We start from the raw sequence: 16,211 nt of genomic DNA on the forward strand, positions 1-16,211 counted from the left end.
AAACCTGGCTCAAATTATTTTTCAGCTTCATCCTAGAAAACCAGTCATTTCTTAATCATGGCCTTCAGCATTCCAGTTACTATGCTTGGTGTTTTGCCAATCTCCTGGCATTATCTCCAATACTTGAGTCTTGTTTACATATTTGCATTTCCTCTTGCTTTCCTTTCAATCTGAATGTTCTCCTCCACCCACTTTCTGTGTCTGGAAGTAATATTTCAAGGCTCAATTCAAGCCCCGTTGCCTTAAGAGGACTTCCATTGCCCTTTCTGAAATCCTGGCAAACTTTACCACTTTCCACTCTGGGCTCTCTTATAGGTTAAATCTACTTCTTTCACTTCACCCAGTGCTTTTTTTGAGGAAGTGCAGTGGACAGTAGGAGTGTGGACTTTACATTCCAACTGCCTGGGTTTGAATACTGACCCTGCCACTTACTATTTGTGTGATTTGGGGCAGGTTAGTTAATTCTTCTATGCTTCAATCTGCTCATCTGAAAATGGGATCTATGGTAGCTGGCCTCATAGGAGTTAATTTACCCAAAGAGCTCAGAACAATGCCTGCCATATAATACGTACTATGTAAGTGTTGGCAATTTCTTTCCTTTTTTTTCTTTTTCCATTGTACTTCAGGTTCCACCTGTCTGCTCTGTGAAGACGGGGAGTAGCTGTTTCTCATTTCTCATGTAAGCTTTAGGCCCTAGTGCTGTGCTTGATGCACATCAAATCAGTTGTTTTTCTGGTTGCTTGGTGCGCGAACACGTGAATGGTCAGTAAGGAGGCTCCAATCTAGCTGCTTTTCCCTCTGCAATAAGCGAATAAACTAATTTGAAATGGGATCTGTGATTAAATATTAAATAGTGCAGAACCAAAATGGCTTATTCATGAGTAACTTTTGTCCCAAATGTTTATCTATTCATTGGTAGAATAGCATATTCTAAGAATCTCAAAAAAATATATATATACTGCTCAGTGAAATTATAGATTTCTTTCAAAACACCTGTCTTTTTTCCTCAAGGGTGACATTTTAAACAGCAATGACAGATGCAATGTTCTCTCACACAAGTAAAGAGTAATTCATTAACATACATATGAAAGGAAGAAGTCTACATTCAACCTTTACCGCCAAAATCCTTGAGAAATAAAAGAAATTCAAAGCAGCTACAAGTGTAGCTTGTACAAAGTCAAACTGGTTTTATCATTCAAGAATGTCAGGGTGATAAGAGGAGCTCCTGGTGACTAGCACCTGCTGAACTTGCTTTAGGATTGAAGTTGAGTAGGAGAAGAAGGCAGAGCTTAAGTTAAAATCTACCTGAGAATTTAGAATGACAGAATGTTATGTGGAAGAGCTGAAAGGTGCTATTCTAATCTAATATTCAAAACATAACTTTAAGAAGTCCACAGAGACATTTGACTTGTCCGGGTAACATAGCTGGTTAAAGACAGATTTGATTTAGGACTATATTTCATAAAAGGTAGTTTTTATACACAGGACACATTTCAGGATGATTTCATTTCATGTTGAGATGATTCAGGATGAGACAGAATGTTACAGGCTGAGTCTGAAACAAACTCCAAGAATGCTTTCGGATTGTTGAACATCAGGATAAAAGTTACCCAAAAAAGCCTACAATTATCTAGAGGTGTGTACCTACAGTCTCTCCCATGGACAAGTGACGCTCTATAAGGCTATTCACACACAGTCCATTTGTTCTCAAGGTCAAAGTGACACCATACAATTGACTGCCAACTGGTGGGAAGCAGAGTCATTGACACAGTTTTATTTTGATGTATAGCTTGGTTCTTACCTCTGGAAATTCATATGAGTAGGACTTCTGGACCTAAATTTTCTATCAATAAGTAAACAAATATCTTATATTAAATCTTTACTGTCTGTCTTACTTTGGGTTCCTCAGAAGCACAGCCTGAGGCAGAGATTCAAGTGCATATGATTTATTGAGGGAGCACTCCTAGAAGAAAGGGAGGGAGGGAAGCAGGCTAGAACAGGGGAAAGAAGGAGCTAAGCGAGAAGGGGTTCCCAGCTGTTGTCTAGCTTTAGCCTGATTCCATGGGGAGCTCTGGGCATGAATTGCAGAACAAGGGCAGCTGTGGGCATCAATAGCTAGAGATGGGCACACTGCCCATTAAAGGGGATCTACACAGGGCGTCAACAGCATCTACCATCAGGCTTAATGGGAAGCTTACTGTCTGCAGGTATGGTTTATTATTTTGACAATTATTACACCAATAGCAAATGAAACAAAGAAAGAAGGCCCAAGGGTCGGCCCCGTGGCTGAGTGGTTAAGTTTGTGTGCTCTGCTTCGGCAGGCCAGGGTTTTGCTGGTTCATATCCTGGGACATGGCACCACTCATCAAGCCATGCTGAGGTGGCGTCCCACATGTCACAACTAGAAGGACCCACAACTAAATATACAACTATGTACCAGGGGGCTTTGGGGAGAAAAGGGAAAAATAAAATCTTTGAAAAAAGAAAAGAAAGAAGGCCCAATTGATGTGTGTGGGTAGTGTTTGAAAAGGACTGAATACTGCAACACGCAAGGAATGAGTCTTAGAGTCTGAACTTTTATACTCAAGTTCCAACCGGTTCTCTAACGACGTACCTTAAAAAAGCCTCAATCACAATGAGCCTCAGGCTTTTAATCTGTGAAATGGGAACAACAGGAGCCTCCTATAGTTGTTACCCAGTTCAAGAAAGAACTGGGTAATATATGTCAAACCACCTGAAAGTCTTGAAAATAAGAGAACAAGGAACTGGTCTGGAAAGGTTTTAAAATGTAAACTAGTAGATTTTTCTACGAGTAACTGTAGCAGTTTGAAATGTGCAGACATTTGGCCAAATTGAGGGAGGTAATAAAAATGAGAAGAAGAATTAGGGCTATCATTTCCTAAGTGCCTATAATGGACAAGGGGCTTCTCATTCATTATCTCAGTTAATCCATGTCATTGTCCCATGATACTGCATAAATTTCATAACAGAGGCTTAATGTTCTTAAGAGGTGGTTTAATTTTATATCAACGGATGTTTAACAGAGACAGAATTGGAACTCAAATCTGTTTGTATCAAAAAATCCTAACATTTAACCACCATTGTTATCCTACCATTTAACCACCATTGTTATCTATTTTTTCTACCAAAGTAGACATTGTTGGGAGTTTATGGAGGCCGTCCTGAGAAATTCAAATTACATTGAAAGACAGATCTTGCACTTTAGGAACTTGCCATTTGGTTAGAGACTAGCATTCAGACTCTACTGTTTCTGTACGAAGAACCAGAACAGATACTTAATAGGGAAAACATTTTTCATCTTTTTTATTTGCTAAGAATTATGATAGAGAAAAATATCCTAATAAAATGATTAGTTTATTCCACTGAATTCTGATGATACTACTTTTTTAAAATAGTGATAGAATACATAGTAATATAAAATTTACCATTTTAACCACTTCTAAGTGTGTAATTCTGTGGCGTTAAATACATTTACGTTGTGTGATCCTCACTACCATCCATCTCCAGAACTTTTTCGTCATCCCAAACTGAAACTCTCTATCAGTTAAACACTAACTTCTCAGTCTTTCCCCGACCCTGCCCCTGGCCGTCACCATTCTACTTTCTGTCTCTATGAATTTGCCTATTATAGTTACCTCAGATAAGTGGAATCATACAATATTTGTCCTTTTGTGTCTGACTCATTTCACTTAGCAGAATGTTTTCAAGGTTTGTACATGTTGTAGCACGTGTCAGAATTTTATTCCTTTATAAAGTTGAATAATATTCTATTGTATGTATATACTATATTTTATTTATCTATTTACCTATTGATGGACATTGATTGTTTCAGCCTTTAGTTATTGTGAGTAATGCTGCTATGAACATGAATATGTAAATATCTGCCAAAGTCCCTGCCTTCAATTTTTGGGGTATATATATCAAAAAGTGGAGTTGCTGTGTTATGTGGTAATTCTATGTTTGATTTTCTGAGGAACTGACATACTGTCTTCTAAACTGGCTGTACTGTTTTACATTCCCATGAGCAATGAGCAAGGGTCCCAATTTTTCCACGTCTTTGTCAAAACTTGTTATTTTTTTTTTTTGATAATAGCCATTCTAATGGGTATGAAGCAGTATCTCATTGTGGTTTTGATTTACATTTCCATAATTTTTCATGATGTTGAGCATGTTTACGTAGGAAAACTTATTCTTGATTAGATATTTCCCTTCTGTCGTTTTCTCTCTTTTTTTTCTTTTTCTTTCTCTCTTTTCTCTTTCTGGAAGAGTAAACTTATTTCTGAAATTAAGCATAGATTTGCATATGGATGCACGTGATTTCTTCGGACGAGATTTCTGAAAGTTTATTTTGCGTAATTAACATTCTATATTCCTTAAATGAAATTAGAAGAAAGGATTTGTAAATGAAGGCTTCTGGGCTGTAAGTCACCAACCCTTTTTTGCTTCATCTCTAAGATCCTTGTGCTCATTTGTACAAGAAAGTAAACCCCTGAGAGTGGGTGGCAAAGCTAGACCAGGTATCTTCACCCTTTTTAAAGAAGTTCTTTACTACTTGGAATGAACAACTGACTTAAGTGATGTTAGAAGGCTATTTATGAGATACCGGAAATGAAGGGAGATAATTTATAGGTAATTAAAATGTGACAGTTATGTTTAAAGTTGATTCAAGTCAACAGAGATAATTACACTCAAGCAAATCTCTTCCTGGACTCAACAGGAAACACTGCAGGCATGGCACCACTATCTGTACTGGACAGAAGAAACAGAATGATGTGGTTTTTGTTTTTGTTTTTTTCAAATTTCAGGCTTAAAACCTAAGATCCTTTAAGTTTGCAGAAGAAAGATCAATTAATGGATATAGGTCTTTCTACTTTTTGCATGAATAGTAATAGAAATGCTTTCAGGGATCAACAGTCATACACCTTCAACCCCAACAAGAAAATTTTATGAAGAGACAGGAAAGGCAGCAAGGACAGAAGAATCGATTTCTCCCTATCATCCAAAAGAAAGCATACAATTTCTTCTTAATTCAAACCTTTCCTCTTTTTTAGCAAAGACAGAATATATTTTAACTTAGAGAAGCTTCTAGTTACATGTATTTTTTAAAGCAGAAAAAGGGTAAGAAATAATAATGTAGGGGATTTAAAAAATATTTTTGTTAAAAGAGGGGGACTAAAAAGAGGAGGAAATATATAACTATTTAAAGTACAGCACGTTAATTTTAGGCATAGATATTCAGTCGTTTTCAAGAATGAACAGAATCCTTAGCCGTCAAGAAATTCAAGAGTATAGCAAATAATGTGCTGTATGGGTTTTCCTTTACCAGAAAGTCAAATTTATCCTTATGGAATCTGATACAAATTCTGTGTATCTTTCTAGGGTCATCACTTATCCAAGCAGCAGAAATAAATAATTATTTTGGAAGAATCATTCAAAGGAGGTAGAGCAATTGCTTATCTGTAAAATAAGTTTCTCAACAGTATTTTGCTCCCTATTATTTTTCCCAGTGACGGTCTTAGCTGAAATGCAGAAATCAAGTATTGTGATTATCTTTACCTAAGTTTCAAAACAGCCACCAGCGTTTGTGCATACTCCATCTAGCTTCATAAACTTTTGCATTATCTTTCTATTTCCACAGATATAAATAGATTCAGATACATTTAGCAATGTGTGTGCATGTAGATGTGTGTGTGTTTGTGTGCATGTATGTGAGTATACATATGACCAGATATGTATATATGTATATATATATACACATGTATAATGCACGTGTGTATATTTGTGTATGCATGTGGCCATATATATGACCACATACATATATATGTATTTGTATACATATAGATAATGCTCGTGTGCATATATATGGCCACATGCATACACACACACACATATATTCAGAAACAAAGCCTTCTCCAAAATGGTCAACGTAAGGGGATCTATGTGTGAAGCAAGGAATCTTTGGAACACAAGACTTGTAATGGGAGACAGACCCAATTATTAATTAGTATATCTACTGATGGCTAGGTAGTTCCAAAAAGTGAGCTTTGGACGTATATTTTATTAATAAAATTTCAAAACAATTATTTTTTCAAAGTAATAGACAGCACAGACCTTTCCACAATATCCTGAAGGAGTAATTGCTAACTCTTCAGCCCCCAGATAGACCCTCTGAGGTAGGCAGGGGTGGGAGTGGGGTGGGGGAGGAGCTGCAAAGGGACAAATGCGAGCCTTCTACTTCATCCACATCAACAGATATAATTACTTTCAAACAAGGTTTTCCCTGGATCCAATATGAAACATTTCAGTTCCTGGAAACATTGTATATAAAGGATATAAGAGGCAGTATGTCTATTGTTCATCTGCTAATGTCCCCAAATGTCACCAAGGTAATTACTTGGATGACATTTATGTGACGCAGCTGGACATTGTTACAGTTAATATAAAGTCTGCCTTTGGCAACCACTTTATTTCCACCTACATCAAACTGTGGGTGCATGATCACATTTCCTAGGAGTACAGTCGCCGCCCCAAAAGACATCTCTGTCCTTGGCTTTTTCTTCCTGTGCTCTGCACACTAATACCCAATGCAAAAGAAAAAGAAAAATAGTAATATATCACATATCTTTATCTTACCATTTATATCTGGAAGTTTTTGAGCTGTTTCTCAATATAATTGACAAATATAATAACAATGACATTTTCTTCTTTTTTTGAAACACATTTCAACAATCCCCAGGAGTCCAAATTCACAAAATGCACATGGTTAGAACTTCTCGCCTCTATAAATTCGAATTCGCTCTCAAAGAGCAGATGACTGGCAAAGCTGAATTTTTTTCTAGTATAAATATAATAAGAATATTATATTTTCAGAAACACAAGGATTATAGGTTTTTCCCACAAACTCACATGCAAATTGGAGCTTCGCCTTCCGACTCAGAATCGTCCCCAGAGGGTTGGTGGCCAGGCACTGGTATGTGCCAATATCTTGATCTGTGTGGGGGCTACTGATTGCCAAACTGCCTCCATCCAACCTGTAGTGATAACTCATGGTAAAATCAATATCTCTGCCGTTTTGCTTCCACCTTCAAGGGAAAGAAAAATCAAATTATGCTTATAATATGCAGATTTGACCACTATTTGTCTTAAACAACATCTAATTGTAATTTCTGACACCATTTAAAAAAAATAAAAACAAAAACATGCTTACATATGGAGATAATTATACCAGTTCCTCCAAGATAATTGTCTTCATGGGCTCAGAGATATCAACATCTAGGTTATTTTAAAGATCTTCCACTCTTTACAAAGTACAAAAATTCACTCAAATGTGTACAAAGAGGCGACAGAAGTCTTGACATGAGAAATAAAAATTAGACATTTAGTCAATAATACTGGCCATGCTATTCCTTTGGCAACTTTTTGGATAACGTATACCATACCTGAGCACCCACAACTGATACCGCAAAATTGAATGTCAAGAATGATTTAGAAATAGAAATCCAAGAAGAGTGCTATATTACAAATGACACAAAGAAACCAGCAAAGATTTTACAATGCCTATTGGAGGCTGACAACAAAACAATAATGAGCTGACTACTTTAGAACATGATTGTCTCAGTCTCTTACTTGGAAAATTAATCACACTGAAACTATTTCAACAGTACTTAGAAATGCCAAACTAAAATTATACTTTAACAAAATGAATGCAGTTTGAGAGGTTTTTATTTTAAGCATCAAACAGTCCCTTGGCCTCGGGCATGTTCAGTGGTGTAGTGGTTAAGTTCGCACACTCTACCTTGGCGGCCTGGGCTTCCTGGGGTGGGATCCCCAGTATGGACCTAGACACCTCTCCTCAAGCCCTACTGTAGCGGCATCCCACATACAAAATAGTGAGAGATTGGCACAGATGTTAGCTCAGGGCCAATCTTCCTTGCCAAAAAAAGAAATCTCTTGGCTTACCTATTAGACAACAATCCTTTAGTACATGAATGAAGTAGCAGAAGAGACTTAAAATTATATTCATTTTCAAAGAAACATAAGATGTTTTAGGAACTTCATTGGTCATTTTAAGAATACCCAGTAATTATTTCTAACTGAACCCACTTCCTCCACCTTGTAACTCCCTAACTTTCATCGAAATATGCAGGCATTTTGAGGTATGAATATTGCATATTTAGCGAGATACATTGCTAGGGCACAAGCTGTGTGTAGTCACATAAAGCGTTTTAAAAAACATTGAATAGATTGTATTAAGACAATCAGTCATTTAGAAAAACAAGTGGAAGGGCTATGGAATATAGCCAATTTCCAAATCATATTTCCAAACCAATGCCAACTTTGCTATGATTCTTACTTTCATACTTAGATTATATTAAAAATATTTTGGTTGGGTTGGCTAATTGTAAGAAAGGAATGACATTTTACAGAATTATTACAAATTTCATTGACTTTTTAGGAGCATCTTGAAACATCCCACGGACAGAGTCTAGCAAATGTATACCATTTGAGGAAAAGAAATACGAACTTAGGTAGTAATCTACCCTATTAAAGATGAGAAGCTATTGACCAAATATAAATCAACCTGAGGTTTTGAACCAACTTTGTCACTTTTGAATTATTTAGCCTTTTCTTATGCACCTCAACTTCTTTTTAACAAAAGGAAGTTAAAAGACAACAGTCAAAAGTAGCACATTTTGTTTGCCAGAACTTTCTGCCAAACTTTTTTTCCCAGAGAAATTTGTACAGTTTCGTGTTCTCAATATTAGGAGAAGACTATCTCAAGACTCCAATATTCTCCTTGCCAGCACTGTAAGACTGTCTTTCATAATTTGCTTACAGGGCATGATCTTTGGACCACTATGTTCCCTTTCATTTTCAAAGCAAAGGATATACCGTACCTAGTTTGCCAGCTCTCTTTAACTTTGGAATCAATCACTGAAATAACTGCTGTCATCATTACATGCTCCTAATTAAGCTCAGTAATTGTTTTTCAACACAAATTCAAAGTTGTTGGCTTAGCTGCAGCAAATGAATTTTTCACAGTATCCCCGTAATCGTTCTAATCACTATGGTACCATGATTATTAAACTGTGCATATAGATCAGGGGTTCAACTCCTAGTGTGGGCTTTGTCCTAATTAATATGTTTAAATCAATGGAGAAATGGTATTAATGAATTCAAGTGTGTGTCATACACACGTTACTGATAGGGTTGCATACCCAGGAGAATTTCCTGATGATGCAAACTAGGAAATATGCTTTAAATGAGTACTTTAAGCATCTGCATTAATATCATAATAATTCCAGGAAACATAATGGATTTGAAGTAAAATCTTGACCTTTTGATGGGGAATATCCTTCAGTATTAAGCAGTTAAGCCCTGCGTCAAGACTACAATGGCTGGGGGCTATGTTTGCACATGTGTGTGTGTGTGTGTGTGTTTGTGTGTGTGAGTGTTTTTCAAAACTGGACCTTGCTTTAGAATTACATGGAGTGCTTGTTAAATGTGCCTGTTTCTGGGACCATCCCTAGACCTCTGAAGAACTCTACAATGTAAATTTTTAACAGTCTCTCTGAGTAATTGTAATGCACACCAAATTTGACACCATTGATGTTGTGGAAAGAGTCTTAGGGCTGGCTTTGACATTTCCTTACTGTGTATCCTTGAACAAGTCACCCAAATTCTCCAGAAGTCATTTCTATCGATTATAAAACTTTCCCAATAATATATATCCTGCTTTTCCCCATAAAGTTGTTAAGAAGATCAAGTGAGGAAATGGATGAAAAGAACAGAAGGACAAAGTGGCTATGTATGGTTTTCACTGAAAAATGCCTAGAGCTTCTCTAGACTTAAGAATCTCTCTATGACTGCTGTAGTGTAGACTAAATTACAGAAAGGAGCCTCCTCTGGTGACCAGGTCAAGAGGAGACATGTCAGAAATCCTCTGTGATATCCAAAGAACTTTTTCTCGTAGAGTGCATCCCATGTAGAAATAACTTATGTGTGTATTCCTTCATTTTCCCAAATAAAATGTGTATTCTGAGCTGGAACTAAGCTCATAGCTATCTGATTATCCTAGACTTTCTAGGTATAAGAAATCCTACCCAAGTACTGTCTTTGGGTAACCCATTTTTTTTCCCTTTGCAAAGCTTCCTGGCTAGACTCTAATTCTCAAGTGTTACCCGGTCTTTAAAAGAACAAAGAGTGATCCTTTCCATGAGAAATTTTTGTCCAAACTTGGCTAACATTTCTATATCTTCTTGCACTCACTGAAATCCTGTTTGTAAAGGTGTTAACTTCACTGGAAGTGACTTTAAACAAGTTATCTTTAAACTATTTCCAAAGTTCTTCTTTAAATTTTTCCTTATTTTCCTCATGAGATTTCGTTAGCTAAACGGAATTTACTAGAGGAAAGAAAACACATCTTAAAATCAAACCCATCCCCACTTTATGGATAAGGAAGCTGATGCCAGGAGAGAGAAATGATTATTCCAAGATCACAGACAGAATGACAGAGTTGTCACTAGAAATGATAACTCTTCTTTCTAAGTCAAGGTCTCTTTTCTATGGCTAAATACTATATCCAAATAACCTCAAACAATGTTAGAATCTGAAGGATAAAGATTTTCCCCCTATTTCACATACACACAATCTAAGATGAATATGATTATGAGTTTTTCTAATAAAGTTTAAGTTAGAAAGGGTCATATTAAAACTGAAATTTCACATTTTGTTGCTAAGGTGCGTTATCTGAAATTGCTCTGCCCTTTGCTTTATTATCAAGAAAATTGGGTCTGAGTCTGACATATAAGTATTAAAAACTTAATTCTTTTCTCACTCTCTTTCCAAAGCCTCTTGCCTATGAGTATTTTATACTATAATACTAGAGATGAGCTAAACCAGGTTATGGGGATTGGAAATAAGAAACTAAATTACCTGTCTTTAGCCTCCTAATTTACAGGTTTTATAGAAACCGAAGCCATTTAACAACATTAAAATTTGTAGTCTCTTCATTCAGTGTATTTCTTCCTAGATAAAACTAATTCGCAAATTGTTGTGAGAATCACTGTTTTATATTGTTCTGCCTGTTACAAGCCAATAGATATTTTTATGTAAGTATACGATTGATTAATTGATGATTTATCTTACTTATACTTAGCAAGTGTTTCTTAGTTTATGGGGATTCATATATTCTTTCCTTTCTCTAACAAATCCTACCACCTTTATGATCAATGAAATTAGCTCTCAAAAATAAAACTACAACTTTAAATTATTAGGTGATTCTGAAAAACGTGTTAATCAGATTTTTATATATTTAGCCATATGTTAAATTAAGTAAGACAGCTCATTATTTAAGGAAACAAACCAACCAACCAACCCTGAATTGGGTGAAGCAATTTGTAAAGTCAACAATCTTCACTTAACACATGGCCTTCACTGGTTTGTGTATCCTAAAGACAGGGAAGATTTAGTAAGTGTAATGAGAAGACATAGCTTTTCAGCTTTTTTGTTGTAAAACGAAAAAAAAGACGCGAAGTTGGCTCAACAAAATACAAGATAAGGAAGACTTGTCTTTAGTATTGTGTATTTAAGTCATTCAACTTAATTAATCTAGACAATTTTAAGATCAAAGTAATCATACACATAAATATGGCATTTTTAAAGCAACATCAAAGCTAGGTAAAACCAACTGATTCTACAAAACAGACTGAAAACATTAGTTTTTGTGTGACGATTCAGATTCACTGCTAAAAATTAAGACTTTTAATAAATGCTTTTAAAATTCAAAGCTACAATAGTGTTTTAATATTTGTTCTGTTTGTGAATTTTTTTATAATCACACTGCATATATGCAGTTCTTACTAAGAAAATATGCTTATTATTTACACAAGTATAATATATACATGTATATATTTTTAAATTTGTGAATGCCACCCACAATCTGGATCAAATTCTGCCATTACTGCAACCTTGTAAGAACAAAAGCATTACTAACCCTTCCTCCATATAATTCCGCAGCTAATATGTGAGAAACAAATACGATTATTTTACTTGCCCAGAATAAAAGTTCTTTTTCTGCCTTAGAGGGTACATGGTTGTCTCCACCATATATTTCTAAAATCGGTGTTTTCTGGGTGATGAAACATGCCAGTCCAATCACAGAAATTGAGCTAACAGAATAAAGTTCCCGTCTTAATTCCTCGTAGGGGAATATTTCATAGTGATTGTATATGGGGCAACCGAGGCAGGAGCCCCAAACTGGGGCGAGAGGAGAACGAAATGAGCTTGTGCTTTACAGTCTTTCAAGTTGAGGAAACAAATTTTTTCCTTCCCTTTATTTTCCTGTCTTTTTCCTTTATTTTTCTTTTTTTCTGTCTTCCTGTTTCCTTCTTCCTATCTATCTTTCCTTCCTTCCCTCTCTCCCTCCCTCTTTCCCTTATTTCTTTCTTTCTTTTTCTTTGTTTCTTTCTTCTTTCCTTTATTCCTTTCTTTTTCTTTTCTTTTTTTTCTCTCAATTCAACCACAACACGGCACTGCATGCCACCAATTTCAAGAACTGTGCTAAACAAAGCTGGTCAATAAGACAGAGTCATAATACTGGTTGCCTGCGGATGGGGCTGAGGTACTCATCACCTGGAAAGTGGCATGAGGGAACACTTTGGGGTAGAGGAAATGTATATATCTTTATTTGAGTGGTAGGCATACAGCTGTATACCTATGTAAAAATTCATTGAGCTGTACCCTTCAGACTAGGGCACTTTAAGCACCTCATTGTGTGTGTATGTTTTACCTCAAAGACAAAGAAAAAATCAGTATGGTGCTGAGAGATAGGACTTTACCTATAATGAGGTGAAGGGTAACCATCAGCAGCACAATTCAGGATGATTTCAGAGTTTGATAATTCCAAAGGAAAAATGACATCTTGTGGCTCCTGGGTAAAAATAGGACGGCTCAAACGACTATCACCTGGAAAAACAAAAGAACAAAATCACACGAAAAAACTTGACTCTGCTTCGAATGCAAGTCTGTATTAGATATCAAGTCAATACACATTTAAAAAAATATTTTATTTTGAAATAATCTCAAACATACAGAAAATGTTGCAAGAATGGTACAAAGAAATTTTTTTCTGAACCATTTAGAGTAATTTTGCAAACTGATGTCCCATCATCCCCAAAACCATTAGTTTATATTTCCCACAAAGGGCACAATAAAACCACCAAAGTCAAGAAATTAACACTGATTCAGTGCTAGCATCTAATCCTCAGGCCCTTTCTCACCATTTTCCCCAAAAGGATCCGGTTGAGAATCACCAATTTCCTTTAATTGTTATGTCTCTTAAGTCTCCTTCAGTGTGAAACAATTCCCCAGTCTTTCCTTGATTTCTCTAACTTTGACACCCTCAAAGATTACAAGGCAGTCATTTGGCAGTTTCACTCAATTTGGGCTTGTCTGAGCAGTCAGCTACCAAAGGCAGGTTAGGGGTCCTGGCAGAAGCTGTATACTGAGGATGCAGGTAATAAGTAAAAGGGTCTATAAAGACTTTAAAAAATCAATAATAAAACCAGTGAAAATTGGCTCTTTTTCAAAAAAACTTATCACTATGAAAAAGAATCCCCTGCCAGCCAGAGTACACTGATCTCATTGTCTTGCCCTCCATCCCTCATTCCCCTCCCCAACGGGGGGCACCACTCTGTCTGCTGTTTCTTTGTGATCACTTTCAGGGAGGCCTTGTGCTATATCTCGTCCTATCAGGTGGTGCAGGACTTGTATTTGTCCCATTACTTTTGAAATCAACTTTGGTCACTTGATGAAGGTGCTGCCTGCCAGACTTCTCCACTATACTCTTCTTTTCCTTTATAGTTAGTATTTTACGGTGCAAATATGCTGTTCCTCATTGAACATTTAAATTTTTTATGCACATGGTTCTGTGAATATGATCTAATCTATCAATGTGAAACCATAGTTTATTCTATTAAACAAGTTAGAATTGATTACTGCTCACTTTGATACCCAAATTATCACTGACTTGGCCAGCAGGAGACTGTGCAGGCTGGTTTCTTTGTCTTTTTGACATGTACCTATTACTCTTTGAACTCTTCCTTACTTTCTGATACAAGAAAATGTTCTAGAAGCATCTTGTATTTCCCCTGCCCCAATCATGGAAGTAGGCATTCTTTTTCTAAGAAAACCTGGCTCCTTTTATTAAAGAACAGTATTTAGAAACCATGATCTGGATCCAAAGTGCCAAAGTATACTCATTGTTATTGAGGTGTTCTTCCGAAATCTGAGGCCCTCTCAGGGTATGTGTGTGTGTGTAGGTTACATATATATATGTGTATGTAAACCAATATATATTAATACATATAATTTACATATAATTATATGTATGCATATATTTACATATATATTGTGTTTTCGTATTTCATACCTCCATCTATCTATAGTGATCTATAGTGAGTTTGTTCTAGTTTTCCTCTGTCCATATTTGTAACCCTGTATTCAGACTGTGAGAACCCTGGTTTTCATTATCCTCAATGTACTTATGCATTTGTTCAATACCCCTGTGCATAATTAATCTACAATTACTGCTACCCGCTCCCCTTGGCGAAGGTCCTCTTCATCCCGCACGAGTTCTAACATCTGCTGCCAGTTTTGCTCCCATGCCAGCCTTAACACCACTTGCTGGACTGTCCCTTCCCTCCTCGTGTCGCCAGATTCTGACCCTGTGCGGGGTCTCCCTCCTGCCTGGATGCCCTCTTTCACAACACTTGATCTTTGGCATTCGGTGCATAGTCATATTCCAAAGTGGATAACTTTCTCATGTCCTTCTGGATCTAACACTTCACACTGGAACAACTCTTCCCACTAACAAAAAAAAAAACTTAAAATAGAGAGAAGCACCAAAGAATTAAAGTAAAGGATGAACTTTCCTCAACCCCACCATTCCCTCAGGCTACAAAATGTAGGTGCTCTTGTTCTAGCCAACCTCTAAATTGGAGCTAAGGGGGAGAAAACAAACAGGTCCCCAATATCATGAGAAGAAAATTAAGAAACATCCCTCTCTGTAAAGGAATAAATGAACTGTCTGTGCAGTTCCTTAAGCACAAGCAAAATGAGAAGAAATAAAATAGTAACTACGCAAATATATTACAACGATAAAAGTGAAAAGCGTAGCATGCCAAAAATAGACAACCCAATCTGGAAGAAAATATAACTCAAGGAAACCTAGGAAATTTCTCAAAATTGTTCCATGCTATAGAATAAGAACATTAGTTCAAAAAAACAACATAACTCAATGGCAAGATGAAAAAAACAAACAACAGTATCCAAAAAATTAGGGGTTTGCAAACTTAAGGATACAAATCACAACCAAAACAGTATCATTAATGAACAAAGTCAATTACAGTCGGCAAGAAACTAAGCAGACACCTACTGAAAGTCAAATTACTGACTTAAATGGAAGATTTGAGATGATTATAATTTAATTCCGTTGAGAAAACATAGGTAATAAAGCAACTGAAGAAAAGGCAATGGACAAGAAAAATAGATAAAGACGATCCAACATAAAGATCCTTGATGTCACTAAAATAGGGAATCAAACAAATGTATGAGAAGACATCATCAAAAAATTTCCTGTGAGTTGAAAGAATACACCGCATTCCAGGGACATTTGAGAGAGAACACTCAACACCAAGACGTTAGTTAAGTGACTGATTTTCAAAGTTAAAGACTGCAAGAAGACCAGGATGAAACAACAAATCATCTAAAAGAAGGAAAGAAAAATCAGATTCATCTCAGATTTTACAGCTGTAGCATTCTATACCAGAGGATAGTGGAGAAAAGTCTACAATATTCTGCATGAAGGAGTAACATGACTGTGATCACCCATTAAGATATCTTTCCAATATAATGGCATGCAACATTCTTTAACATCAAAAAGAAAATATAAATCTCCAGAGAATATAACATAAATGACTATTCATAAAGAAATGGTTTAACAATGAAATCCATACAACTAAAAAAGAATTAATATATAGATCTCAAGAATTAAGGAGGAACAGAACGGACATTGAATACATTTAAATATAAAACTAACACTTAAGAACCATGTTAGTTTGCGTGCAGAACAGAATATGAATGCTATAAACTTGGATAATGTAAAAATAGCAGTACAACTAGAAAAATGA

General features: G+C 36.1%; 1 protein-coding gene across 5 annotated transcripts in view; it reads right to left on the minus strand.

Annotated features, from left to right (window-relative positions):
* The window catches only part of CNTN6 (contactin 6), a 295,782-nt gene that overhangs the window by 155,503 nt on the left and 124,068 nt on the right, over window positions 1-16,211 (minus strand). For all 5 annotated transcript variants that reach the window (XM_070576733.1, XM_070576734.1, XM_070576736.1 and 2 more), the window contains 2 exons: window positions 12,861-12,987; window positions 6,928-7,103 (listed from right to left, as the gene is read on the minus strand). In XM_070576733.1, coding sequence (XP_070432834.1) covers window positions 6,928-7,103; window positions 12,861-12,987 — 303 coding nt within the window. The remainder of the gene's footprint in view (window positions 1-6,927; window positions 7,104-12,860; window positions 12,988-16,211) is intronic.

This window comes from Equus przewalskii, chromosome 15, assembly GCF_037783145.1.
Source record: "Equus przewalskii isolate Varuska chromosome 15, EquPr2, whole genome shotgun sequence".
Taxonomy (NCBI): Eukaryota; Metazoa; Chordata; class Mammalia; order Perissodactyla; family Equidae; genus Equus; species Equus przewalskii.